This window comes from Paramisgurnus dabryanus, chromosome 1, assembly GCF_030506205.2.
Source record: "Paramisgurnus dabryanus chromosome 1, PD_genome_1.1, whole genome shotgun sequence".
Taxonomy (NCBI): domain Eukaryota; kingdom Metazoa; phylum Chordata; class Actinopteri; order Cypriniformes; family Cobitidae; genus Paramisgurnus; species Paramisgurnus dabryanus.
In genome coordinates, this window is record NC_133337.1 from 60,588,232 (window position 1) to 60,615,835 (window position 27,604).

Below are 27,604 nucleotides of genomic sequence, written 5' to 3' on the forward strand. Positions count from 1 at the left end.
CCTCAACTTAGATAAATGAATACATACCTATCTTTTTTCAATGCGTGCACATAGTCTTTGTACAGCACGCCATGAATGTGTCAGCATTTAGCCTAGTCCTATTTATTCCTTAGGATCCAAACAGGGATGAATTTAGAAGCCACCAAACACTTCCATGTTTTCCCTACATTTACATGAGCAGTTACACAAATATGGTGGCACAAAATAAAACATGGCGATTTTTTTAAGCGGATAAAAAATGAGAACTGTATTGTTTGGCGGAAGAGCACTTAGTTTGCAGCACTTTAACCTTGGGCGCAGTAATATTTCTGCAAACACTGGTGACTCATTTTCTGCTAGAAATACATTTAAATGTGCACTTCCAAGGTTGCGGGACTTTAAGGTGATCATTTTATTTTGTCACTAGACTCCAAGAAAGGTTGTTAATTTTTTACACGTTTATTATGCTTTTTAACACAGTCTTATTTTGTGTTGTGTTAAAAAAACAAGTTGTGTTAAAAGTAACACAAAATGTGTTGTTCCAGTAACACTGAGATGTCCCTAAACACTGACAGTGTTGTTTTTAACACATTCTGTTCTAAGAAGAAATGTGTTTTAGTAAAGCTGTAAAAGCTGCATGATGGTTAGGTTTGCCAGTTACAAAAATTAAACCATACTTGATTTACCATGGTTGATCCATTATTACAGTTTTTCTCATTTGCTAAAACACTATAACCAGGCTATTTAAGTAAAATTTCAAAACCATAACGCCATTTTTCAAGAAGCACAATCATTTTGCTGAACTATAAACACTACTCCCCTGCTTTAACACATGAGTCAAATTTGGTTAACTGTTACTTCAAAACTATACACACAAATTCCTACATTTCTCAGTGCTTACACCATCTGGTCATATGGAAAGCACTAGCATTCAATACTGTTCACTCAATTCAGCACAGCTTAGGCTCAAATAGCAAACAATTACCAATGTGGAAACACTAAGAGTCAAAATTGAACACATCAATCAGATCCTTCAATAGATAAAAGGGCCTGAATCAGTTCACTGAGCTTTGGAACAATGGATCCACAGAGAAATGAAGGAATAGGTCGAAGAGGAGGAGGGAGAAGACTTTGTGAAGGAGTAGAAAGAGGAGGAGAGAGACGAAGGGCAAGGTGACAAGCAGTCTCAGATGAAATTCGAGCCACTAGTTGATCATGTTCTTGTCCATGGTATGACTATGAGGGAGGCTGAGCAACGAGTGCAGCCTAATTTGAGGCGCTTCACCGTTGCCTCCATTTTCAGAGCATTCAAGGAGGGCAACAGGTGTACTTACAGTAAGACTGCCCTGTACAGTAACTTTAGTGTGCATACACTGTTGGACTGCTACTGGAATAAAGAAATGCATCAAATTGCCTTCCACACAGAGAGACATATCAGTAGGTGAATGCCAGGGGTGGATCATGCAAGAGGATTTTACCCCTGTGTTTGGCTAGGACCAATATAGCCTGTGATGTGATAAGATTCTCTGACCTGACCCAGAACAAAGACGGGATGTTGAGGCAGAATAATATAAAAAAAAAACTACAGTTGCGCTGTGTAGCATGAATGAATAAAATTTGCTAATGCATACATTAATTGTGTCTTTTTTTGTCATGTAAAAAGGTTTTTGAGTGGGAGAACCACAAGGAACTTACCAGTTTTGGATATATTGTTTTGATTTTATTGCACCAGTGTGTTATACTATGTTGTAGTGTGTGTGTTTTTGAAAGCTTGTGCGTGATGTCTGAGGGAAAAATGTTTTTTTTTTTTTTTTTTTTAGCAAGAGTGAATGGTTTTAAGTTTAGATCTTCATTTTGACCTGAAAATAGGATGTTTGGAGAATTGTGTAAGACGTTATCGAATTGTGTTTACTGTTTTGAGAACATGAGGCATAGTTTCAAGAAATGTGTTTAAGCAACCGAAAAAAATTGTAAACCCTTAACTCAATAAGCCATTGAAACATCACTGTGCCCCAATATAAAACAGTTTGCAGTCAAAATACTTTATTAAATCATTGAATAAAATATTAAAGTTAATAAGAATTAAGAATGCTGAAAATGTTTGTGATATTAATGTGCTTTCACTTCATTCATAGGTCATGTGCGCTGGGCATTTGTGCTCAATGTCCTCTCTTCTTTTTCTCTGGTACCTGGGGATTAAAGAGAAACATTAGATTGTGATGCCTGTGTGTTTTATACAATAATAAAATATATATATATATATATATATATATATATATATATATATATATATATATATATATATATATATATATATATATATATATATATATATATATATATATATATATATATATATATATATATATATATATATTTATATATTTAAATGCATGCATGCATATCTTTTTTAAACCAAAATCAGGTTAATTGAGAGTTGTTTTTTGCTTGCATTACATCTTCATTTGTGTTTTTACATTATTTTGAATAAATGACTAATATTTAACACTGTATTACACTTCAATTTGGTTAAGGTTTGGGTTTAAGGATGTATAGGTTACCTTGTGTAACACACACACACACACACACACACACACACACACGTCTTACCTTTCTGTGATCTCTGCTGAGGTTCTCTCCATCTCAGTGATGCACAGTGATCTCCCTCAATCGGTTCACAAACACCTAGCCTACGTTCGTCACATCTATTTAAAGCAGAACTGGCATGAAGGCATCTGCAATTTTCACATAGGTCAGGTTGTTCTCCTAGTTTAGCCTGATGATATTTTACTAAATGATTTCCCAAAATCCTCTTTTGGGTATCGTAAGCTCTCATGGCATCATGCCTAGCCTGGTGTTTGTCAAATGTCTTCACTACAGCGTCCTCTTCTGTTCTGCAGCAAAGAGTGTCTGAAACTTTATGATGATCTTTTCCTCTGGTGTCGTCTTTACAGGAGTAGCGTGAGATTTTTTCCTCCAGCGAAAAATGAGAAACCCAGTCAGAGCTCACACCTGACTGCAGACGTCTTGGGCTGCAGTGCTCTGCTGTGGTCCTGCACGAATGAAAGGAACAGCGCTTCTGATACGAGGTGCCAATCCTGACTTCTGGTCTTTGGTTCATCGTTTTTATCTTGTGTTCATGCAGCCATAACTCAGGCGCAATGGCCTGCTTTCCTTTAGGCACAGGACTTTCAAGGGCCTTATATTGCTTCTTCTCTGGAGAAAGATCAACACTGTTAAGCATTTGCTGTAAAGCAGGTAATTTACTGTAGTAGTAGACATTACCAAAATCAGCCAGCCAGCTGGTCGAAGGGCGATATGGGGTGCGTGACTCACCGCAGTTAGACAAGTTTCGACCGCGAGGCCGCCTGGATGTGCTAATTTGTAGATTGTCCCCTTCAGGAACAGCATCATGTAGACTTTTCTGAGGGGTCACGAGACCATTCTTGATCAGCTGCTCTCTGGATGGCACATAAGGCATCAGAGACTCTACCGACCAAATGGATGCCTCCAGCTGACACTTCTGTGTCTCAATGGGATGCTGAAGATCCTTCTGTGGACTTTTCTGAGGGGTCACAAGACCATTTTTGATAAGCTGCTCTCTGGATGGCACATAAGGCATCAGAGACTCTACCGACCAGATGGATGCCTCTAGCTGACCCTTCTGTGTCTCAATGGGATGCTGAAGATCCTTCTCTGGACTTTGAGGAGTCACAGGACCATTTTTGATAAGCTGCTCTCTGGGTGGCACATAAGGCATCAGAGACTCTACCGACCAGATGGATGCCTCTAGCTGACACTTCCCTGTGTCAATGGGATGCCGAAAATCCTTCTGGGGACTTTTCTGAGGGGTCACGAGACCATTCTTGATCAGCTGCTCTCTGGATGGCACATACGGCAGCAAAGACTCCACAGACCAGATGGATGCTTCTAGCCGACACGTCTGCATGTCGAAGGGCAGCCGAAGGATCTTAAAGCAAACGTTATGGGAAGAGTTTCCATCAGGCTTGCCCTTCGATGAGTCGGAGGCTCTCTGAAATTTCAAGCTTCTGTGTGCTTCAAAACTCTTAGCAGCATTTGATCTGCTTGGTTTAGGACAAGCTTTAAATGCACCACAAGATGGAGACATCCTAACCATGGCCATTTCCTTACAAGCAGGTAGGCAATGCTTTCTCGAGCATCCAGCTTTAACCCCCCGTTTCTCCTTTTTAAAAGCTATGGACTGGTAAGAGCATGAATCCTCGGAGCGTATCGAGCCCAGACTGCATTGCAAAAGGTCACCAGCATCTTGACAAGCGATCTCAGAGTTCTCATTGGCGCCAACAAACTTGAACCTCGAAGGAGTTTCGTTGAATTTCATTTGGACCCGTTCTGTCTGAAGGAGGATTTCGCTTTTGTGAACCGCAGACCTACCTGAAGTGTTAATAGTATTGGTGGCGACAACTCGGTTGCGAGTGAACACGGGCGTATGTTCGGGGCAAGCTACAGATTTGTTTTCGGAGAAGCTGGCCGACACAGAGATTGGAGAGTCACAGCCAGTTCCTCTGCCCGATTCTGAGCCCGCATTGGAATTCTGTGTAGAACCTCGACCCAGCGGCTCGGTTTGGACCTCAGAGTTGACCATCACCCGATTGACAGGCACAGTGTTGTGAAAGCGGAAACGATGAGCCTGGAGGGCGATATTTGGAGCTGGGATGGGGTTCGTCACACGTCTGTAGTCCAACATGTTCAGCTGAGCATGAGGAAACATGTATCCAGGGACTTCCAGGCAAGGAGGGAAGAGTAATGGTGGCGGCATCACCATACCATAACCTTAAAAACAAAGAATACTGTAGTTTATCGTGTTATTTTCACTAATAGGATTTAGTCTGTAAAAACCCAGCTAAAGTCATTGGGGCGGTTACCCAGACAGGGTATAGATTAATTTAGGACTAGGCCTTAGTTATATTAGGAAGTTTTAGTTTTTAGAATCAAACCATACAAAAGATAAATAAAAATACTGGTGTGCATCTTGAGACAAAACAATGGCACTGGTGTGTTAAGATAGGTCCATACAAGATGTTTTTAAATTAAGGCTGCTCAAGCATGCATTTTAGTCCGAACGAAGGTAATCTACTTGTCATTTATTTCCCTTGTTATCAGAAATAAACAACTGTAAAAGGACTCTGTTGTTATTGATTCTATGTGGAAGTAGCAAGTTGCGTTCAATCCACAAAAGCCATTTGTTTATGTTGTTGCTTCTGAAACGGTCTATATCTGTAACATATCTTTACATCTGCCTCTTAACACGATGGTCTTGCTTTTTCACCTCTTTATACTTCTGTAAACATAAACAATTTATATTTCCCAGTAAAACAGCTTTTACATAATGTTTCCAGGTTTGTCAGTAGCACTGGATGGGAATGCTAAGGCAAAAAAAACAAAACAAAAAAAAAACACTATAGACTGGTAAATGATAACGTGTTTCTTTAGTATTTTTACTTAGCTGTTTATTAATAATAATAATAATAATAATAATAATAATAATAATAATAATAATAATAATAATAATAATAATAATAATAATAATAATTATTATTATTATTATTATTATTATTATTATTATTATTATTATTATTATTAATAATTATAGTTTTTAGAATCAAACCATAAAAAAGATAAATAAAAATACTGGTGTGCATCTTGAGACAAAACAATGGCACTGGTGTGTTAAGATAGGTCCATACAAGATGTTTTTAAATTAAGGCTGCTCAAGCATGCATTTTAGTACGAGACTAGGAAAAACACTGTACAGAAACCACCCCATTGTGTTTTTTTCTCTTCACAAAAATCATCCTACATAATTTAAAGAACATTCTGTGAAAATATAATCCTTTTCATCTTTAATATTGATCATGTCAAAGATAGAAATCAATGTGAAATCAAACTTTGATGATCTTTAGCCAGGTTCATACTTAAAGTAAAGTATTGATAAAAAAGTAGTAATTTCAGACAGAACTTAACACTTGATTATAAAAACAAGGTATAAAAACCACTGTGCATGAGAGATTAAACCCATGTTTTGGTCTCAGATGTCTACAGTGTGAAAATGCATGAGTTTAACAGCAAACCAACCCACAATGTAATAATTTTAATGCTACCATTTTGGAAACAAGCATGATCTAATACTGCATGTGTTGTGTTCAATAAAACACAATATTATTGGTTTTTGCACATTTAAAGCAACTTTAAACAGCCAGAATGAATTTATATGCCATACATTCAACAGATGGACTAACTGTTGTGAAACCATCCATGTGCTACAGTGGTTATTATTGACCTCATAAATATGCAAATAATAATGCTATCCTATTGTATAACAGAGATGGAAAAGTATACAGTGTCAATTTCTGATGTAGTTTGACAAAATGATCAGCAATCGTGAGAAAGAAAGCTAAAGTACACAGAAAACAGGCTATCTGAAACTGCCTGCAGTAATGTAATGCAGGTGTTTTCAGGACAATAATCAATGATAAAAACTATTAGCAGATTCTTTCTATTGCTGAAAATGCATTGCATTAGACAACATACCTAAGCCAGTGTATGGCACATAGGGAGCAGACAGGGGCCACTGCTGTGGCAGGACAGGCTGGGGATTGGGAATATAAAAGGGTGGGTGCCGTTGAAACTGTTCATCGTGGTGTAAAACTCTGGAGGTAAGAGGAGCAGTGTGAAGCGGTGCCTGTGAATGCAGATCTGACACACCTCTGGTGGACTCTTGAGCAGCTAAAGCAGCCATGACTGCAATATGACACAAACATTCACAAGAGATTCAATAAGTAAAAGATAATAATAATAAAGCAAACACAAGCAAAAATCAGTTTCTACATCTTAATGCAGCCATACATCAAATAAATACAAAAGAAAGTGATTTGAAGCTACATTAAAGACTGATAATCATTGATCAAATGTTTTGTGTAATCAATTGGCTTGACTAAACTACCACATTTAAAACGAAATTAATCTTATTTTAATTATTATAATGTTGATGTTGTTGCTTATCTTACCAAGCTGTATTCAACAAAAGAAAGGATTTACCAATCAGAATAAAACAACCAAAACAATTTCCCCTTTAAGTTTTAAATCAAAAGTGTGTTGTGAACCCGCAGGAAACCACACCCATATAATTAGACAGGTTAATTAGGATTAGGCATTGCCTGATTAGGTAGCTTTATCATGATGGGAAATGAGATCTAATGTTATTAGAGAGATCACATATATATCATGTCAGCTTCTTTATATGTGTTGACATTAATAAAGTTTGTACTTGAAATAACAATGATGATAATAATGAAGAAACTTATGATTTATTTATTTCATGATTTGTGTCAAATTCTTATGTGACCTGCATGCTAATGAGATCTTTGATGATTCAAACTCAGTTGAAATGTTTTAAATAGACAATAACGCCCTTTGTGGTTGTTCTGCTCTCTTAAGCAAATTTCCACATTGCAACTCAAACAGTTAATTTATATAGTGCTTGCTTACAATCTTATACTGTTATAAGGCAGCTTTACATGAAAATAAAGAAAACACAGGAAACACAAAAGCAGACAAGATTTGGTGGTGACTCTTTAGAAATCTTTAAGAATCTGCTAAAAAACATCTCTTCCCCACCACCTCACTTGCTAATATCTTTTCTTTTTTCAATCTTTATCTACATTCTCTGTCAAAAAAAATAAATAAATGAATAAATACTAACCCTTGGCTACTGTGTTAGACTTTATTAGACTAGTTTTAGTGCACACGTCTTGCTCTAATTGTACCTCATTTGTAAGTCGCTTAGGACAAAAATGTCTGCTAAATGACTAAATGTAAATTTAAGGCCTAGTCCTTGCTTTAGTTAAGCCTTGTCTGTGAATCCAGGCCAAAGTCAGTTAATATGATATTGCAGAGGGTTTGTGTATGTTCAGACCGAAAGCACCTGCAAATGGAAATTTACTTCCATAAAGCAGTGCATAAAGCTTGGAGGATATTGTGTTACATGTGCACAGCTGATTTTTGTAACATTTGCTCTTGTTTATTTTCATTTCATGTTACAGAGAAGATTCTTTTTAGACGGTTTCATCGAACGCAAGCACGCTGTTACAGTTTTTACTCATGAACCAAAGTGAACTTCTGGTCTGTATTTATTTATCAGTCTGGCCAGTGGTTACACTGATCTCTTCATTTGAAAATAAAATGTTTTGTTAAAGATGAGGGGAGATGACTTTGGGGAGAAGTTTGGCAGCCAGGCAAAAATTCAAGGACCTGTAGTTAACATTGTATACATTAATTTTACACAGTAATGTTAGCTCAGTGTAATAGTTGATACACGTTAGATATATATATATGAACGAAGGTAATCTACTTGTCATTTATTTCCCTTGTTATCAGAAATAAACAACTGTAAAAGGACTCTGTTGTTATGGATTCTATGTGGAAGTAGCAAGTTTCGTTCAATCCACAAAAGCCATTTGTTTATGTTGTTGCTTCTGAAACCGTCTATATCTGTAACATATCTTTACATCTGCCTCTTAACACGATGGTCTTGCTTTTTCACCTCTTTAAACTTCTGTAAACATAAACAATTTATGTTTCGCAGTAATACAGCTTTTACATAATGCTTCCAGGTTTGTCAGTAGCACTGGATGGGAATGCTAAGGCAAAAAAAAAAACTATAGACTGGTAAATGATAACGTGTTTCTTTAGTATTTTTACTTAGCTGTTTATTTATTATTATTATTATTTGTATCATTTTCATGATCATTGTTTCTTTATTGTTTTTAATGTTACTTTTTATGTTGTGTAATTTGCTGGTCCGCGTCATCTCCGGTGACCAATTATAGGCAATCCGGAAGTGTCCTGGCTACGTCCCTTTCGGCGTCTGCTGCTCTCGCGTTTACTGCTGCTCAAATTCTCGCACTGTTAGCATTCGGCTACTTTGGCTGAACGAAGCAACTTCTTATTAGTGTCCCGCAGTTGTCGGGATGTGTGTATAGCCTCAACTAGTCACATCGCTGTCAGATAAATATTGTTCGTGCTTTATTTCTGAAGTGGATGCGCGATTCTGTTGGATGTATTTATATCGTTCTGTTACGTTACAGTGAAGTTTTGCTGTTAGGATGCGCGCAACCGCTGCTAGCAGCTTCGCCATGTGTCAGATGTGCTTATGCAGGTATATTTAAAACATAAAGCAACAGTGATCAGGAGGTAACATGCTTTTGAGTTGAAGTAACACGCAGGGATCAAGATCAGGACATCGGCCTGTTTGACCTGAGCGAGTAAAGTATCGGGGCCGAGCGTTGCTAACCGCCAGCGGTGTTCGTGAACGCGCTTCGGCTTTGTGTGTTTTGATCGAGGAGAAACACGGGCAGCAGTTCATCGGAGGTAAGGTGACCTCTAACAAACACACAGTCTACACGAGTACCGCGGTCAGTTTCACTGACATCATACATATTAATTTGATGCTTTGATTCAGATTGAGATCAAGTTAGGCCGACAAATATGACACATTCCCCAACATTAACTCTTCAACGTTTCCTACTCCTGGCACAGAAAGTGATATGACTAATGATGAGTTTCACAGGAAACGACTGCTGTCCCGCCAATTTAAATACCTCATAGGATGACGCGTGTGAATGCAGATTCATATGATGCGCTATGTCACGGTCTGTGTGGATTCTGCTCACGCGTGTTTTCGAGCACATTTATCGCCGGGAGTTTTTTTGCTTCCGTGTGTTTGACACGATTTCTGACACTGCTTCAAAGATACGAAAACATCTGCTGAATCATGTTTTGAATCGGTTCAGTGAAGTGATTTAGACGTCGCTAGTCTGCATCTGATGAGTCATAGTGAAGCAAACCAGATTAAAATGATTAATACAATTGAGTAGTTCCTAATGGCCCGGTGTTGACCGAACCGTTACTTGCCCGATTGGGCCAGTGCTGCTGCTGCATCGTCACGAAAGATTTAACTAATTTGAACGTGATTTAGATATTTAAATATTAAAGCGCAAGAAGACCCCATAAAGATTTCATTGCGCTGTTTAGGCCCTGAGAAGTTCTGTGTGTGCACTGCACATCCAATGCACGCTCCCGGAAAGCCGCATATTAAAGCTTCAGAGTACAGACAACGTGCAAATATGCACAAATGGTTCATACACCGCGGTAAAACAGAGGCCCTGTTTACATGATTAGAGTATTTACTTTTTAAACAGCATTTTTAAATGAAAACAAATGTCGTCTAGGTGTTTCAGAAAATATCTGTCCATACTATAGCAGCAGTAACAACATAAACAAACGGCTTTTGTGGAACAAACGTAACTTCCGGTAAACTTCTGCAAAGAATAAACAACAACTAAAACCTTTTTTATTTTCTATGAGGTATTTGTTCCACAGTTCGGTTTAGCCACTAGGCAGACCACAAACAGAGACCGGAAGTTAAGTACCTTGCAGATTTGTGACCGCAAAAACACACATGAGTCAGATGAAACCATCTATACACAACCATAGACACATGAAACATAGGTATGCATGTACACATGTATTTTTTCTGTAATAATAAGCTTGCCTCGTGTGTTATAGCTGTTGGCAGTCTCGGTGTTATAACTGTTTTAATCTTTTCAGTTGTTTGTATTTTCAATCGTTAAGTTTGTAACCAAACCTAACAGAAGCCCTACTGACAGCCATAGTAGGAAAAAAGTTCTATGTAAGTCAATGGGGCTTATGATGTTTGGTGCAAACATTCCTCAAAATATCTTCATTTGTGTACATTAGAACACAAAAAAATATACAGGTTTACAACAACATGGGTGAGTAAATGATGACAGAATTTTTATTTTTGGGTGAACTATCCCTTTTACTGACGGTTATCTGCGCACCACGTCAGCGTGCAACCAAATTTTTGAGACTGTCCGGATGGTAGGGCTGCTCGATTATAGTCAAAATCACAATTTAAGGCTACAAGTGGCAAAGCATTGCTGCCCTCAAAGCGCCTTACAAACAAATCAGTCCAGCGGCACGCAATTTACATTTTAATCACACAATAATTGTTTTAGCTCGAATATCTTGTTTTTTTAATTGTTTGTATCAAAAATTGAAATTGAACGTCAAGTTAGCCTTGTGTTTTTGCATTGTTTTTTTTACAAAGACAGAACTGAAGACCAGACACAAGTCTTTTTTGGTCTAATAATAGGGCTGGGTATCGATTCAGGTGTTCCAGATCGATTCGATTTCGATTCACAAGCTATCGATTCGATTGAATTTTCGATTCCGGTTCTCGGGTAGGTTTTTATACTCGATTCTCGATTCAACTCAATGAATATAGATTTAATACAAACGCTCCCTGCCCATAGAATATCATTCAAAAAAGGTGCCTGCAACAGCCATAAACGCTTTTGGTGGGACAGGCCCCTAACGCAGTATATGCTCAAACTGTTGAGTTGGCACATGATCATCGTGTTTAAATTGTTTCACACAGATTTTGATAATGGAAACCTAGCATATCTAAATGCCCGGGTGAACAAAGACAACTGCCGGGCCGCATCCAAAGGGAAAAACCCTGGACCAGTATTACCAAACAATAATGAGGGCTTACAGGACTGCATTTGTGCTGCTCAAGTTACTGAGTTTATTAATGCATCTCTAAAAAGTTTACAAAATTTTGTCGCTTTCTTGTCCAGGGTAACTTAATAGTAATAAACCTACCTCGTTATAGGTATGGCGCTGCAATATGTTGAACACATCTACAGAGGCGCGGGAAGATATTTTCGGTAGGGGGTGCTGGGGTGCGGATACAGCGAGGGGGGGGGGGGGGTTGGTATGGAGTTATAACATTTAAAAGTTGTTCACAAGCTTTTTATTCTGCAGACCACTCTACCTATAAATGTCTTCTTTTAAAAACTCACTCGCACCTCCCATCCATAAAGTAAAGATGAGCTGACGGCGCATACAAACTATATAGCCTATTGCACCATAGTAGAGTTTGAATTCTCTGCCAGGGTCCTTATTTTCTGCTACTATCCTCTAGCCGGCCGTTGATTAAGCATATTTTTCATTATTACTTTATTAGCCTCATTGGGTGGGGAGAAAGCTATGCCATATAATCAGAAATATTATATATAGACTATGCCAAAGTAACAAAGGTGTCCAAAAAGTTACACAAATTACAAAATGCTTTGTAAAAGTTACAAAATGCAACGCGAGTCATGTGCGGAGTCTCCTCTGGCACGCTTCACGCACCGGGTCTGCTGTTCTGTAGCTTAAGTGCAACATGGAGTTTAAAAATGTAAAGAAAAAAAGAAAAACAGGAGAATTAACTTTGAGCAAGTTTGCAGGAAAGTCGAAGGCATGGAAACAGTTTATGCAATACAGTTTATGTATACATTCTCACTCGTGCCAGTAGCCTATACGCCTTTTTTGTTTTCCTTTGCTTAAGTTTTTACTATTTCTAAATTCTAATGAAACTTTATTGACATCACTCGAGTTAAGGCGATTAGTGGAACTTTTAATTCACGGGTTTCATTTAATTCTATTTTTACACGTAAGTGTAATATTTGTGTGTTAAGTTTTGTTTCAGTTTGCCATGCGGTGTAAAAATAAGATATTTTTCGACTTTAAAATTCGAACATCATATGCTAAATTGTCGGAATATATTCCATATAGATTCATTTGAATTTATAGATGTTTAACATTAAAATCGATGCATGGGAATAATTTATATAAAATTTTGAAATGCCCACCACTCTTAAATGCGCATGTTCCTTGTTGTACATAGAGGATTTACACTTTAGTTCCTTTCATGTCGTTTTAATCATTTAATTCAATCTTTTTTACTTTAAATGTTACTTTAAATGTTCTGTAACATTTACATGTGCGTTAAACACTGCGAAACTATTTGGCTATATTTTTAAATTGTTTTTGAAAAGATGACCTTTCTCTGATATGCAGGATGAGGAGTCAGTTGGAGAAATAACGCTAGTCCTCGGGACTTTTGGGCTGTGTGATTGAAAAAATCCAAAATTCTCTTCTGAGACATTGCGAAGCTGATAGATACAGATAGCCTAAATGCATTCGTCATTGTGGCTGTGAGTGTGCATGCTTGTCTGTTATGCTTATACAGACGGGTTGCAGGTTTACTACAGGGTGCGCAGCGCGCATCCAGGAGGCAGAAAGCCCGCTTGGTGAGCTGATCCGCTACTGCAACAACCTTAATTATTGAAGCATTCTTTATTGTTTGTATATAAATAAAACTTGATTTTAGTTGGATCTGTTTTTCTGTTTTTTTTTTATTTGATTTATTTATAGATTGCCAAACATACATAATCCAAAGGATAACATAGTGTAAACACTTATTTCCAACATGGTCCTTGGTGGTAAAACATTTCACACAAAAAAACAAACAAAGACCTATTATAGGTCAAAGACATAAACATTTACACAAATCATCCAAATTCACCAATATCCTAAAATCAAAGAATCATAAATCACGTAAATTAATCAACTCCACACTAGTTATAAAAGAGATCAGCTACTTCTGTCTTTATTTTTGCAGTGTTACTGTGATACATGTATGAATTATAATGTTAGACTAGTAACGTAATAGTCGCATCTAATGTTAACATCACATCAGGCACCCAGCACTGACTCTGTTGGTACTATTTTCCCACGCAACAACTCCTTGGCATTTTGACTTACAGACACAGCTACTAGCCTACAACACAATGGACATCTCTTCTTTCTGCCTCTCGGTTGCGCGCAACCAGTTAATGATGTTGCCGTGCAACCTGTCTCTTCGCAGTGCTGAATCGCAATCACGTAGTCAAAACAAATCTGATTGGCTAATAAACACTGAATTAAATTAAATCATTTTAAAATTACTAAAACTATCCCTCTCTTCATCACACACCCCAAGCATGACATACAAAATGTCTTGGAACAGAAACAAACAATCAGAGATATTTATAAGCCATCATTTTATTGTCATGGCAGTTTTAAATCCCACCAGGGGGTGCTGCAGCCCCTGCAGCACCCCCACTTCCCGCGCCCATGCACATCTAGCTTAACAGCGAGTCTCGCGAGCTTTTGTAGAGACTAAACTTTTTTTCACCAATGATTGGCAGCTGAGCACCCTCAAAATGGAATGTAATCAATGTGTCCATTTGTTTCACAGGTACACTGGAGTACAGATGCTGTGACGTAAACACCTCTTCCTGTACTGTACACTTCACATTCTTTACGTCAGCAGAACTCTGGACAGCTTCTGTAAACCCTGTCATTCAGAGAGGTAAAGGATCATCCTTCATCTCAAACCAGTAACCGATACGCTCTGGTCGCAAACTCATGGGATACGATGTCGGAGGTCGTAGAACGCCGGCCAGTCAACACAGACTATGCCGTTTCAGTGTTGGAACAGCTGAAGTTCTTCTATGAGCAAAAGTTGTTGACTGACATCACCCTGCTGGTGGAGGACAGCGAGTTTCCCTGCCATAAGATGGTGCTGGCCACCTGTAGCTCTTACTTCAGGTATGTGGAGCATATGTTGCTCTTTAATCGTGTTTTAAAGGGTACCAAATTTCAGTACCTGAGAATGCAACTGGGTGTTGCTCGAGCCGATAGAGAGAGAGAGAGAGAGAGAGACTGTGACGTGAAGTCAACCCCGGCATGTAGTGGTGAAATTTGCTCATTCACTCACATAAAATCATCCAATGCATTAACACAGAACTAAATATTTTGTTATTACACAGAGAGTAAAGTACCAGAAAAGGGTGTAGCTGGGTACTGGTACTGAATTTCAGGTACCAACACTGATACCATAACGATTAAAATGTGAGTGGTATATTTACAAGAATGACAAAATTGACAAAGAGAATACATGTACTAGGTTTTGTAGATGTGCTTAGATGCATGTATGATATATGCAGTGCGCCAAGGTACAGAGCCCATGTGCCAACCTTTGCCCAGACATAATGGCCGGAGACACTGATGTATGTGTACCAATTTTCAAGGGGTTTTGAGCATGTTAACAGCCCCAAAAGTCCTGAAACTGTAAAACATATTTTTCCGCAAACTCCTACACCAAACATTGCACAATTGTTTTATGCATAATAAAATGAGTCTCTTCATAGGAACTGTGGTATTGCATTTCTTTATAACATTCCAGGATAGGAGATCATTCTTCCTCCACAACTTTTTGCATAGAAGTTTTAATCCATGAAATTGATGCATTTTCCTTTCAATGAGGTTTGTTTTGATCAGTGTATATATTGTGCTCTTGTAGGGCCATGTTTATGAGTGGACTCAGTGAAAGCAAACAGACGCATGTTCATCTTAGAAATGTTGACCCTACCACGCTGCAGACCATCATAACCTACGCTTACACCGGCAACCTTCTCATCAGCGACAGCACTGTCGAGCCTCTCTACGAGACGGCCTGTTTCCTTCAGGTTGGAAAGCCATTTATTTATTTTGTTAAAATAAGATGACTGTTCAGAATAAATCATAATGTACCTTTCTTAGTAGCAAAACCATTTAATTCTGATAAAATTCAATTAAATTAGCTTAAATTAGCTCATCAAAATTGGCTTAGATTATCTTTAGACTATGATGGCTGAAAATAATCAATTTCTTTGATAAAGGCATGGTCTTATGATGCACAACAATGTCACACTGCATTCCTGCCAAGTGTTTTTTACATTTTTTTTTTTTTACCCACTCAGGTAGAAGATGTTTTGCTGCAGTGTCGAGATTACTTAGTCAAGAAGATCACGGCTGAAAACTGTGTGCGGATGCTGAGCATCGGTGACTTGTTCAGCTGCAACGAGCTAAAGCAGAGCGCCAAGCGCATGGTGGAGCACAAATTCCCTGTTGTGTACCGACAGGACGCCTTCCTGCAGCTCTCGCATGAGCTACTGCTGGACCTCCTGAGCAGCGATAATCTCAACGTGGAGAAAGAGGAAACGGTACGCGAAGCAGCCATGCTGTGGCTGGAATACAACATGGAGGCACGTTCGCAGTATCTCTCCTCAGTCCTCAGCCAGATTCGTATCGACGCTCTCTCCGAGGTGACCCAACGGGCCTGGTTTCAAGGGCTTCCTCCCAATGACAAGTCAGTGGTGGTACAAGGTCTGTATAAGTCCATGCCAAAGTTTTTTAAGCCCAGACTGGGCATGACCAAGGAAGAAATGCTGATTTTCGTAGAGGCAGAGGCGCCGGCCGAAAGCCACCCGGTCGTGATTGGGCCACGGCATGCGGTGGTCTGTTACAGCTCACAGGCAGAGAAGGTCTATAAGCTGAGCAGCCCCCCTGGAGACTTGCAGAAGTTTGGTACGTTGGTCACCCCGGACAATGATATCTTCATAGCTGGTGGTCAGATACCGCTGAAGAGCGCTCTAGCCAGTCACGGAAGCAAAAGCGGCAAGCTGCAAGCCGCCTACTGTTCGGTGGACAGCTTCTACTGGCTGGATGCCCAGCAGAACGCCTGGGTAAGCAAAACGCCCATGTTGTGTGCCCGCACAAAGCCATCGCTGGTCTACTGCCAGGGCTTCATCTACGCCATCGGCGGCGATAACGTCGGTGGTGAGTTGAATAAGCGCACGGTGGAGCGATACGACTGTGAGCGAGATGAATGGAGCATGACCAGCCCTCTTCCCTGCGCGTGGAGTTGGAGTACAGCAGTGATGGCCCGCGACTGCATCTACGTTATGACCCACGACCTCATGTACTGTTACCTTCCCCGAGCGGACGCTTGGGTGGAAATGGCCATGCGGCAAACCAGCCGTTGTTTCGCCTCAGCCGCCGCCTTGGGAGACCTCATCTTTTATATCGGCGGTCTGCACGTGGTGGGCAACTCGGGCTTGCGTCTGCCGACCAGCACTATCGACGGCTCGTCCGTGACAGTGGAGATCTACGATGTCAACAAAAATGAATGGCGCCTCGCTGCTGACATCCCAGCCAAGAGATATTCAGACCCGTGCGTGCGTGCGGTGGTGCTGCTCAACGCGCTGTGCATCTTTATTCGTGAGACGCACTTGAACGAACGTGCCAAGTATGCTTTGTATCAGTATGATCTGGAGCTTGACCGCTGGTGCTTGCGGCAGGCCGTGTCCGAGAGAGTTCTCTGGGACCTCGGTAAAGATTTCCGCTGTGCTGTGGGTAAACTTTATCCATCCTGCCTTGAGGAGTCGCCTTGGAAGCCTCCAACCTATCTGTTCTCCACTGACGGAGCTGAGGAGTTTGAGGTGGAGGACGACATGGTATCATTGCCTCACGTATAGCTGATAGCATCTAGTCAGAAGCAAACCTGTAATTTATTCATTTGTTCTAGAATAATGATCTTATATATTATTGGACCTATCAGAAAGGTGAATGAACTGATTGATGTTCTGGACAACTCAAACCTGGCCATAGAGATCAAAAATGTTAAATATGACCCACCTCAATAAGCCACTGTGCATGTAGAGTTATGGCCTCTTCTGAGCTCGAGTGATTGTGCACACACACACACACACACACACACACAAGCGTTGCGCATCATAGATCTCTAACGGTTTTTACCTGTCTCTTTTTACTGTAAGTTGAATGATGTAAACTGATGACAATGTGACTGTATGATTAAACCTTCATTGGTTCAAAATGGCAACTGTATACACATGCCCTTATATTCTTCTGTGTTCCAGGAACGACATGTATGGGTGGGTCGAGGGTCACTTCTTTTTCTTACTGGGTGTGTCATTTGACGTTTAGGTTGTCCGCTGGTCCGGTAACTTGCTTGATTCTTGTTGTTTTTGTACATAACTCTGTATTATCATAGTCGTTCTTGTTCTCTCAATTGACCCTTGATTGATCTGGCATCTTCTGACCATCAGAAGTTTCAAATACACAACCGTAAACCCTCTATAATTAGCTCAGGGTGCCTTCAGTCTGGTTTCTTATTCAATAAAAAAGTCTTGAATGAGTTTTTTGAAATTGCTTCTGTACTCTGTACTATGACTGGTTCATCAACAAGGCTGGATTTACACTGCAGATCTCTGGTAATGTTGATTGTATCTTTTTTTTTTTTTTGACGACGCACTTAATCATTTTTTTAAAAGAAATTTGTATCCGACGTCAGCCTTTACATAAAACACTTGGTGAAACAATTCAAGGTTGACACACTGACCTGGAACAGCTTTAACCACAAGGTAAAAGGTCATAATATTCAATGGACAGAGACAAAATTATTCTACAATATTTAAATATTAGATTATAGAGCTTTATTTCTGTAACAAGACTTAAAACTTCAGCATTACTCCACTAAGCAGAGCTCCATTGCTCTTCTAGTTGGAGCCATGTGCCATTGGTGGTGCCCCCCATTTGCCAGTGTCGCTTTTTCATCGTCTTGACACTGGAACATCTGATCTGTCTGTTTACATTGCAGGTGCAAGTGCATGTATCCAATCCATTTCAGATTTATTTGGAGTAAATATTTGAGTACATGCGCTTTTCTCATGCCTCCTGTCCTGTGTCATATCTGATCTGTGCCACATGAGGGAAGCAAGTATAAATGCAGCTGATGTGGTCAACTGTAATGTTTGTTTTTTTCATAAGAAATGTGCCATTGCCTTATTGCTATCATTATTTGTTTTTCTCTTGGAGAGGATTGCAATGTTTGTTAGAAAAATAATTAGGTATGTTAAATTTTGTCCAGAGGGGCACTACAATTAAAAATGTGTTAACAGAATAGTTCACTAGAAAATGACAATTCTCTCGTAATTGACTTACCATGATGCCAGTTGAGGTGTAGATGCCTGCTTTCCTTCAGTTGAACACAATGAACTGTTATGCCAGTGCATACATTATACAGTAAAGGTTTTGTGGATGTCAAAAGGTCTTCAACAAAGAACCTCTTTTGAACCTTAATTTTAATAGTGTATGGTCAGAAAGTGTTATGAGAACATACAGTACAGTAGCCTACTGTGCAAGTCTTAGGCCACCATGCCACAATTAGATTTGTTGTTTTTGCAATTTATAGTGATCATATATAATTGTTTGTCAGTCTCTTTAATATAATACACCCAAAAAATACAGGAAACGTGTATATAGTATAAAAAAATGTATAAAATGTAAACTAATATGTCAAGTATTTAGGGTAAACTCCCCTTCCACTTGAACAATAGCAGGAAACTGCAGGATCTCTTAAACCTAAATAAAATTAAATCCAATTTCTAATTTTAAAGAAATTTGTCTTTTTACTTCATTCTGCTCAAAAACGCTCAAGATGTGTTTAGTACCAAGAGAGTCACATTTAACACGACGATGCCTAAAGAAGACATTTATTCCTGAAAATGTAATTTTTAATTTTTTTGTATTGTATTTATTTCCTATATTTTCTGTTTGTATCTTAATAAAATAGATGGAAAAATAAAAATAGATGGACATCAAAACTTTTAAAACAACAAGTCTGGTGGTGGTGACCTAAAACTTTTGGACAGTAATGTATATTTGAACTACATGACACCATTTAATCAGAGAGATATGCTTGATGTTTCTTGCATGAAGCTTCGTTAACAACTAGTATCGGCAGAACGACACGATCTCGTTTATGTTCTCAAAGCTTCCAGCGATATCGGTATCAGGAACTGGGTGTGTCCAAGCGATGAAACAAAAGCTGTGTCCCAATTCAGGGGCTGCGACCTTCTAAGCATGCGACCTTAAATATGAGCACTCGGTCTTTCAAGGTGGCAGCCTCAGAAATCCGCGAAGAGAACTGAAATGAGACGGTCTAACCTTCGGACGACCCATAATTGGCGTCACCTGCTGCGCCTGTCAGCAGGACATAGCGGAAACGTTTCTGACTTATTAAAATAAGTATGAAATCAGAAAAATATTAATTTAGTTTAGAAAATATGACACGTTGATGTAGATTAAACTATTCAACAGTATATTAAATTAAATTAATCAACCTTAGAAATATATGCATCATAAAAATAATAATATTAACACAAAACATAACTTATAATACTAAAACAGTGACAAACTTTTTTTGATAAATACACACTTTTATTTAATGAAGGTTTTAATTGTTGATTTTAGAATATCCAGCTGCCGTTGCAGACGCGCAATGAATCTTGGGATATCCTCGGCTGTTAAGGATCCATTCGTTCTATCCTTAACAGCGCGGAGAAATGAGGACGCATTTTGAGGCTTCATTCTAAGCATCCTTCGAATTGGGACGGCCTTACCAGCCTGAAGTCGCGCTGCTGTGACGCAATCGGTCTTAAAATACGTCCTTAGAAGGTCGCAGCCTCTGAATTGGGACACAGCTAAAGTTGCGAAAAAATTAACTTTATGCAAATGATATGGGACTTTCAGGACCGATTACCAATGAGAGTGAAGCGGTAAAGCTGACATCATCCATCTCTCATCAGTTACTGCAGTTGATGGTTACTCGTTTTTGTAGGACAACCAGATTTAGGAACGCTGCCTTTTTTATCTTTGTGAACGCTTAATGTTAACTTTAAAATAATAGGAACAAATTCATGACAACGTTGACTGTTTTTTTGACTGGTACAGTTTTAATCCCATTTTCAGCCCTTATGAAAGTGAACCATTGATTTTTACAGTAGATTTGTATTTTATGCATATCGATTATTATCATTTATTAAATGTTTTACTACACGACTCAACCTCTAGATTGTTCATGTCTGTTAATCGATTTAATATGTTTCCCTGTCAGCGATTGTTCACGTCTATTAATCAATGTCACATGATCATCTGTGAGCGATTATTTGGGTCTATTAAAATGGCGGCAACCGCGACGACGAATCCTTCCCAGCTCTTACCACTCGGTATGTGTGAGTTTTTATTAAATTAATAATGTAGACAGCCGAATGAGTCCTATATCAGTGTTTGATCATGCAAGTAGACAGTTTCCGAAACGCGCGAAAGTTTTCCGAGGATTGAGAGACCGTGTTTAGATATGACGCTTTAGATCTCCAGCGAGGTTCACAGTCCCGTAGAGTTCAGCTCCAACTCCAATCAAACACACCTGAAGCTCATCAAGATATTTGACACTGAAGAAACATCCAGGCAGATGTGTTTAGAGATTAACTGTGAAGGACTGCAAACCTCAAACGTGGACTGAAAACATCTAGCTTAGTAACCATAGTAACGCGAAGATTCTCGAGTTCTTTTGAATGCGAGATTGTTCAAACACTGTTTTGAACAATTACACCTCCTCGAGTTATCAATGTCGCATTGTTTGTTTTTTAATTAATTATAGAGAATTCCAAGCACCACCGAAATGAGGTCAATAACAGTTTTTTATAAATGCAAAACAAAATAAAATAAAACAAATGGTGAATAAATATTATAAATTGTATGATGAAAATAGTTGCCCTTCAGTGTTCTGTCACTGGGTTACCATTTAAAAAAAATATAATTTTTGAAATAAAAGTCACACTGATGGCGTCACTTGATCTAACCACCTCCTTCCCATCTCCCGAAGATCTATCTTAAGTCCACTGTCTCTTTTTAGTTATGAGAAATATTCTCATGATTTCATACAAAGCTTTTAGTTAACTTACTTCATTGTAAAAAAAAATATTTGAATACAAATAGATTTAAACTGCTTAATTTAATGAGTATATCATGATTGACAACATGTGATTTGATACCTTGTAGCAGCCATTTTGTAAACTTAATTTTATTATTCATTTATTTATTTTAAATTGTCACTCCCACTGATAGATACTTCATTCAAAGTTATTCATTTATTTCTTTTGCAATATTTTTTCTCAGCACACACAGTCATAAAAATATTTTATTTCATATTGCCATAGAAGTAACACCGATGACAAAAAAAAGGGCACATGTGGTCTTTAAATAAATGCACAAAAAAATGTAAATCTATGGACCGATTTGCAATAACTTTCTGAATTGTCTAAAAATTCATAAATATTTGTATTCCCTTTATTGTATTATTTATATCTAATGTTCAAGGCATTGTTTGTTATTAAGACTATAATACTGAAGTTTAACACTGTGATAATACACGCGACTATCGTAATAAAAGCTTTATCAATAACCACAACATGCCATCAGCATCCTAATCCAGAGCTTCAGAGTTGAGATGAGCAGAAACATGAAGAGCCCTGATAGAGATGTACATGACAGTCTGCTTATAAACAGCCGATGTGTCACACTTGAACATCATTGACCAGCATATTTTTACTTCAGTATTCCCCATACCATCACCAAAATTCTTTTGTCTGTAAGTTCATTTTAGGTTTGATTATATTTTCATTTATTATGATCTAATAAAAATCAGGTTAGTAGTGTCAGTTGAGTTCAGATTAGTGTCAGGGAATCAAGATGTAACATGAATGCAGAAGATTGAAAGATGTAACACATATACAGAAGAGTTAATTTGAGTAGATTATGCGTTCATTCTGCTGTATTGTGTCATGAATTTGTTAATGTTTTTCAGAGCTGGTAGATAAATGCATCGGCTCACGAATTCACATTGTCATGAAGAATGATAAAGAGATTGTTGGAACTCTGCTCGGGTTTGATGATTTTGTCAGTATCCTTTAAGTGTTATGTCAGCACCAACAGGCAATTATGTCATTTAACTTGATGCCGTCAATGATGATAAAGCATTCCATGTGACATTATCTAAAGGTTTCTTAATCAGTTTATCAGACATGGTCCTTGAGGATGTGACAGAGTTGTAAGTATCTTTGCTATTACACATGTCAAATATATATCATGTATAGTGTTCCTCTACCTGCTATGTTTCACAATCTATGTTATATGGATTTCATGAATTTGTAAGTAGTCTGAGCAGAGGGGTGTGTGTGTGCGTGCGCGTGAATGTGTGTGAAAGAGACAGACCGACGTGAAGGGGTATGACTGACAGATATAAGTGAAACTCTTGAGTTGACTACAGTGCAAACATCTCATTATTAAACTGATGTTGAGTTTCAGTGTGCGCTAATAAGTTTGATGTGTTATTCACACACACACACACACACATTGACTGTGTACTTTTAGTGAGTTTTTGTTTTTATCTATAGAGTAATATTTTGTTTCTTGCTGATTGACTGTGTACTTTTAGTGAGTTTTTGTTTTTATCTATAGAGTAATATTTTGTTTCTTGCTGACTAACAGTGAAATCACTCCAGAGGGGAGACGGATCACAAAACTGGATCAGATTCTACTCAATGGCAATAACATCACAATGGTAAAACAATCATAGCTCTTTACAATTCATCCTACTTTACACTTATTTATATGTTCTGGGAAAATTTTCTTGTTAATAGATTTTGTTAAAAGGATAGTTTACACAAAAACTGTTAATTTACTCATCCTCACACCACTTCAGTAGAGCAGTAAAGGTGTTTCTAATGGTCTGGATATTTCATAAATTTTAAGTCGGTGGTAATTTATAGTTCTGCTTAGGGTCTACGTAATGCAATCTTCCTGTTATACTCATGATCACATCATGCAGGTGTCACATCTCTTACCTAAATACTTGAGATCAGATCACATGAAATCGATCTTTCATACTGGCTTTGAATGAGGACACGGTCATGTCATCTCACACTAGTATCATTTACTGTCTTTACTAGAAAACAGATTTGAGTTATTTTGTGCCCAAGAGGCTCTTGACTTAAGATTGTGAAGTAAGATCTTCAGTAAATAATGAGTGTAAGTGTAAGAGTGTCTGAATGCATCTTTTATGAGTAATGAAGATCTGAGCGATTAAGCCTTCAGAATTTTATTACTGCTTATAAAAGCTTTTGTCATGTATTTCTTGTGTATTGTTAACATTTGATGTTTTGCTCTTTTATAGTTGATCCCAGGAGGAGAAGGACCAGAAGTCTGAGAAATGTGAAACACCTTCCAGTCAAAAGACATCATTTCCGTTCTTGTATTTCATGGCAGATTCCTGTGCTTTAAAGATTGTTTTTATTTTATAAGGATGTTGGTTTTTGTTTTTATAATCTGTTTATTCTTTAAATCTAAAAGGTTTTTGTAAACATTTGTTCTGTGTTACATTAAAAAAAATCAGTGGCTCCGTGATGTTATTTGTTTTAACACCATTAGGTCTTTCACATTTGAATATTTCACATTTGACATTAATAAGGATTTGAGACACTGTGTGAAACATATTGAAAATATTTATTATTGTTTTAATATGATGTTCACCATTTTAAGGATGTTTCCTTTAAAGTATTGTCAAACATGTGAATGTGTTATTGATAGCTGCTCTAGAGTATCCACATTAAGCGTCTCAGTACATGGAGGGTTTCTCTTCTCCTTTGGGATTCACCACCTTCTCCAGATTCTTACTGATGACATCATAAAGTTCAGCCTAAACACAAATGGGGATTTCAAAATAAAGCATAAATAATTCAGTGTATTTATAGTAAACCTCACATCACAAAAGGACTGTGTAAGTGAGTCTTCTTCATTTTGTGCTGCCATATTTGACAATCATGTCACTTTCACAAAATACAACACTTGTGACCTTAGTGATTTACATCAAAGACTTTAAAAAATCTAAGCAGATGTTTGGATAAAATCTGGATTCTTTATCAGTGCAGCACACGCACTGTTAGCTGGGTTTTCGTTGTGTCATTGGACATTAAACAGTCACCCATGGTATAAATGCCATGTTATAAACTGCTTCAGGAGCGGCACTGTATCTGTAATGTTTTATTCTGTGTATGCTTTTCAATAGGTCACTTTACATTTTGATTCTTTAAAACATTTAGCACAAAACGTGGTGATGTATCTGTGACAGAGCAGATGTTTTATCCTCTGTATTTTATAGCTTGTAACATTGTTTTATTAAAAGCTTTCTGCTTAATAAATGAAGGTAAATGACTCACATAAAAACCACGTATATCAAGGAGCATAACTCGGATCTCAGAATAAATCGCTTCATCCTTCTCGTGTACTAGAGAGCGATAATCCATCTATAAAAGAAAAACACTCTTTATGACGTATACTGTAAGAGAACTGTGCTCAAAATACTTCATAAGATCTGTGCAATGATACTAACACAACCCATATACACAAATAATGTAACGTTGTATGACAGTAAATGAGTGATTGGGTGTGTGCCTCTCACCACATGAGTTTCTTTGGAGGCTTTGGCCACTGCATCGCCTCTCTCAGAGAAATACCTGTCAGTAAATACACAAACTCTTATCACCGCACGTCTACGCTTTTATAAAGAGCAGCTGAACTCATGAGACTTTCTCATACTTATTAATGTTGGTCTGAAAGGTCTCCAGCTTTGTCTTCACAGCTGTAATTCTCTCAAGGATTTTCTCCTAAAACAAGATTTAACAGAATGAAACATCATGTTTGATAGAAAACAACAACAACAACATTTCTATGTCATTGTAAGAAATAAGACGCATGCAAGTTTTCAGTTACCTGAATTGCGACTCCAAAGTCATTTCCATCCTCTATTTTTGGAATGAGATGAGAAATCCAGCAAGAAACCTAAAAAATGAGTGCAGGCTCTCATCATTTGACTGTTTATAAGAAAACATTTGTTTTACAAGTCATTTATGTCCACTTACAGTGATACAGGTCTCCTTCAGAGCAACGATCTCAGGTTTCACAACATCCAGCAACTTCACGATTCGCTCATTTCCTTTGATGAAGCCACACTTGGGAGCTGGCACAAGAGAAAAATCCTTTTTATATTTAATAAATTCTCTAAATCTAAAGTGACTGCGAGTAGATGACAAAATTACCTTTTTTCTTTTTCTCATCATCTTCATTCTTGTCCGTCTCCATCTCCTGTATTACAATATAAAATGAGTATCAATCCAGAAGTGAGGAAACATCCAGAAGAATTATGATGAGATGCTCACCTCATCTTCAGGAGCAGGTGGATCAGGGATGGGAATGTCCAGAGGTGCATGAAGAGACTGAAGATCAGTTACGCTCAACTCATCACCCTGAAAGTAAAACAGACTGAAGTGTCATCTGCTTCTCTTACACATAATGACAGATGTGTTTATACCTCACATCATATATTTATTTTGATAAATATGAGGACAATACAATCTCCAGTAACGTCATGTAAAGCATTATGAAAAATTAATAAACAAAAAGGTACCTTAAGCAGATTGTCAAAGTGACAGATCTTCAGAGGAATGAAATCGGAGAAAAGCACTTCTGCCTACAAATATTATAGACACACATTAAATACAACAATAGCAAATATACACATTTGAATTATTATTACAAAAACAAAGAATTCATATACCTGCTTATATAGAGACTGTCGGTAGTTTTCAATCTGGATGTCGATCACAAAACAAAACAAATAAATGATCTACGTGACATGTTTACTTTCACTTTAAACACAGAAGAAGGAAGAGTGACTCAGGTATTTATATTGCTATACAAAAAGACTTTTCACCAAACTACCGACATCATGCATTTGATAAAGTTTTACAATAAACACATCACAAACTTTCTGAAACACATATAAATAAAAATGAGGGTTAAGTTTGTAAAAACTCATGATGGCTTTGTCAACGGCGTATCGTCACAGCTGAAACATTGAGCGCACACGGTCGGTACGATTGATATTTTACCGGTATTTACAGATTATAATGCCGTATAAATAGAGTAAAGTTATCTTACCCGGACTGCATTATCACTGTTTATTTTCAGTACTTTTGTTTTGGACATTTTGATTGCAACAGCAGCACGATGTTCAGCGGTCGTTTTGAAACACTTTCACCTTACATACACTTTCGATTTCATCTGTTGACGCCCACAATTTATGACACAATAAAAGTAAAGCTGTATTTCTTTAAATAATTGTTATAAAAATAAATGTTATGCTCTATAACATGTTGTCAACTGAGAGTGAAAAAACCCACTATACTTTTAACAAGTGCGCGTCCACGAGACCGAGCACAAACCCTTTACCCTTTATTTCTGTTATTATTATGAATTTCATTTGTTGTAAAGTACATTTTATCAAAAGATCCGCTCTGCTATATTCATGTAAACTATTCAACTGACACAAATTATGGACCTGTCTCTCTGACTCCTAATTGTTCATATCTGACACAAACTGATATTATTGACTGACAAACTGACTGAACTCAATTTATCTCTTCTTAAACCGAAGGCTCACATTTTAACATAGTGTGGTGCAATTGAAGGAACGTGTTGTCATAGTTTTTATATTAATATTTTTGAGATGCCTTCGGTGAATATTAACACACCATCACATAAAATAAAGATGGAAAATGATCACTTTCATGTTAATCCATAAGAATATCAAATTTCATTACTACCATGTAATCCACTTTCCTACACCACATGAGGAGCAGTGAAAACACAACCCCATCATTCATGTGTGTCAGTGAGTTGGTGATAAACATATGCAGCAATTAAATACAATGTGTCCCTTTAATCCTGCTAGTCAACTCCATAAAACTCAACTTTGTCACATTTATATGTTTTAAAATTTAAAGGGAAAAATAAAAATTCTCACTTTATGCTGAGTATCAACCACCACGTGCAAATACAGAAAAATAGTGGTTTTAGTGTTGCTTCAAACACATAAAATGTATTGTAG

At 37.8% G+C, this 27,604-nt stretch overlaps 4 protein-coding genes across 6 annotated transcripts; 2 read left to right on the top strand and 2 right to left on the bottom strand.

Moving 5' to 3' along the window:
- Positions 1 to 62: 62 nt before the first annotated feature.
- buc2l (bucky ball 2-like) lies at positions 63 to 7,124 on the bottom strand. Of its 3 annotated transcripts, XM_065242693.2 has the most exons (5): positions 7,026 to 7,113; positions 6,550 to 6,759; positions 3,316 to 4,791; positions 2,590 to 3,195; positions 63 to 2,168 (listed from the first exon to the last, which is right to left on the bottom strand). In XM_065242693.2, the coding sequence occupies exons 2-5, from the start codon at positions 6,755 to 6,757 to the stop codon at positions 2,116 to 2,118; spliced, it is 2,343 nt and encodes a 780-aa protein (XP_065098765.1). In that variant the 5' UTR covers positions 6,758 to 6,759; positions 7,026 to 7,113; the 3' UTR covers positions 63 to 2,115. The 3 variants fall into 3 exon arrangements, with proteins under 3 accessions (XP_065098765.1, XP_065098764.1, XP_065098763.1); XM_065242692.2 differs by having other exon boundaries at positions 2,590 to 4,791; positions 7,057 to 7,124; XM_065242691.2 differs by having other exon boundaries at positions 2,590 to 4,791.
- A 1,756-nt stretch (positions 7,125 to 8,880) lies between these two features.
- On the top strand, positions 8,881 to 17,954 carry kbtbd2 (kelch repeat and BTB (POZ) domain containing 2). Its single transcript, XM_065242697.1, has 4 exons — positions 8,881 to 9,387; positions 14,171 to 14,523; positions 15,278 to 15,443; positions 15,717 to 17,954. Exons 2-4 carry the CDS (start codon positions 14,351 to 14,353, stop codon positions 17,271 to 17,273), a joined length of 1,896 nt encoding a protein of 631 aa, XP_065098769.1. The 5' UTR covers positions 8,881 to 9,387; positions 14,171 to 14,350; the 3' UTR covers positions 17,274 to 17,954.
- Positions 17,955 to 20,727: 2,773 nt separating this feature from the next.
- lsm5 (LSM5 homolog, U6 small nuclear RNA and mRNA degradation associated) lies at positions 20,728 to 24,056 on the top strand. Its single transcript, XM_065242699.1, has 5 exons — positions 20,728 to 20,825; positions 22,466 to 22,561; positions 22,681 to 22,708; positions 23,149 to 23,221; positions 23,834 to 24,056. Exons 1-5 carry the CDS (start codon positions 20,744 to 20,746, stop codon positions 23,864 to 23,866), a joined length of 312 nt encoding a protein of 103 aa, XP_065098771.1. The 5' UTR covers positions 20,728 to 20,743; the 3' UTR covers positions 23,867 to 24,056.
- An 87-nt stretch (positions 24,057 to 24,143) lies between these two features.
- psme2 (proteasome activator subunit 2) lies at positions 24,144 to 26,794 on the bottom strand. The gene is made up of 11 exons (XM_065242698.2): positions 26,656 to 26,794; positions 26,273 to 26,305; positions 26,123 to 26,185; positions 25,875 to 25,961; positions 25,755 to 25,800; positions 25,578 to 25,675; positions 25,429 to 25,497; positions 25,255 to 25,322; positions 25,118 to 25,172; positions 24,876 to 24,962; positions 24,144 to 24,355 (listed from the first exon to the last, which is right to left on the bottom strand). The coding sequence occupies exons 1-11, from the start codon at positions 26,701 to 26,703 to the stop codon at positions 24,275 to 24,277; spliced, it is 735 nt and encodes a 244-aa protein (XP_065098770.1). The 5' UTR covers positions 26,704 to 26,794; the 3' UTR covers positions 24,144 to 24,274.
- Positions 26,795 to 27,604: the final 810 nt, after the last annotated feature.

Excerpts from the sequence above, each read along its gene's own strand:
- lsm5 (XM_065242699.1), top strand. The coding sequence starts at position 20,744 with ATGATCATCTGTGAGCGATTATTTGGGTCTATTAAAATGGCGGCAACC. Across the intron at positions 22,709-23,148 it reads CTTGAGGATGTGACAGAGTT|TGAAATCACTCCAGAGGGGA; the intron begins GTAAGTATCTTT and ends GCTGACTAACAG. Across the intron at positions 23,222-23,833 it reads ATGGCAATAACATCACAATG|TTGATCCCAGGAGGAGAAGG; the intron begins GTAAAACAATCA and ends GCTCTTTTATAG.
- buc2l (XM_065242692.2), bottom strand. The coding sequence starts at position 6,757 with ATGGCTGCTTTAGCTGCTCAAGAGTCCACCAGAGGTGTGTCAGATCTG. Across the intron at positions 4,792-6,549 it reads TGTGCCATACACTGGCTTAG|GTTATGGTATGGTGATGCCG; the intron begins GTATGTTGTCTA and ends TTTGTTTTTAAG. Across the intron at positions 2,169-2,589 it reads TCAGCAGAGATCACAGAAAG|GTACCAGAGAAAAAGAAGAG; the intron begins GTAAGACGTGTG and ends TTTAATCCCCAG.
- kbtbd2 (XM_065242697.1), top strand. The coding sequence starts at position 14,351 with ATGTCGGAGGTCGTAGAACGCCGGCCAGTCAACACAGACTATGCCGTT. Across the intron at positions 14,524-15,277 it reads ACCTGTAGCTCTTACTTCAG|GGCCATGTTTATGAGTGGAC; the intron begins GTATGTGGAGCA and ends GTGCTCTTGTAG. Across the intron at positions 15,444-15,716 it reads AGACGGCCTGTTTCCTTCAG|GTAGAAGATGTTTTGCTGCA; the intron begins GTTGGAAAGCCA and ends TTACCCACTCAG.
- psme2 (XM_065242698.2), bottom strand. The coding sequence starts at position 26,703 with ATGTCCAAAACAAAAGTACTGAAAATAAACAGTGATAATGCAGTCCGG. Across the intron at positions 25,323-25,428 it reads ACTTTGGAGTCGCAATTCAG|GAGAAAATCCTTGAGAGAAT; the intron begins GTAACTGAAAAC and ends ATCTTGTTTTAG. Across the intron at positions 24,963-25,117 it reads CCTCCAAAGAAACTCATGTG|ATGGATTATCGCTCTCTAGT; the intron begins GTGAGAGGCACA and ends TTTCTTTTATAG.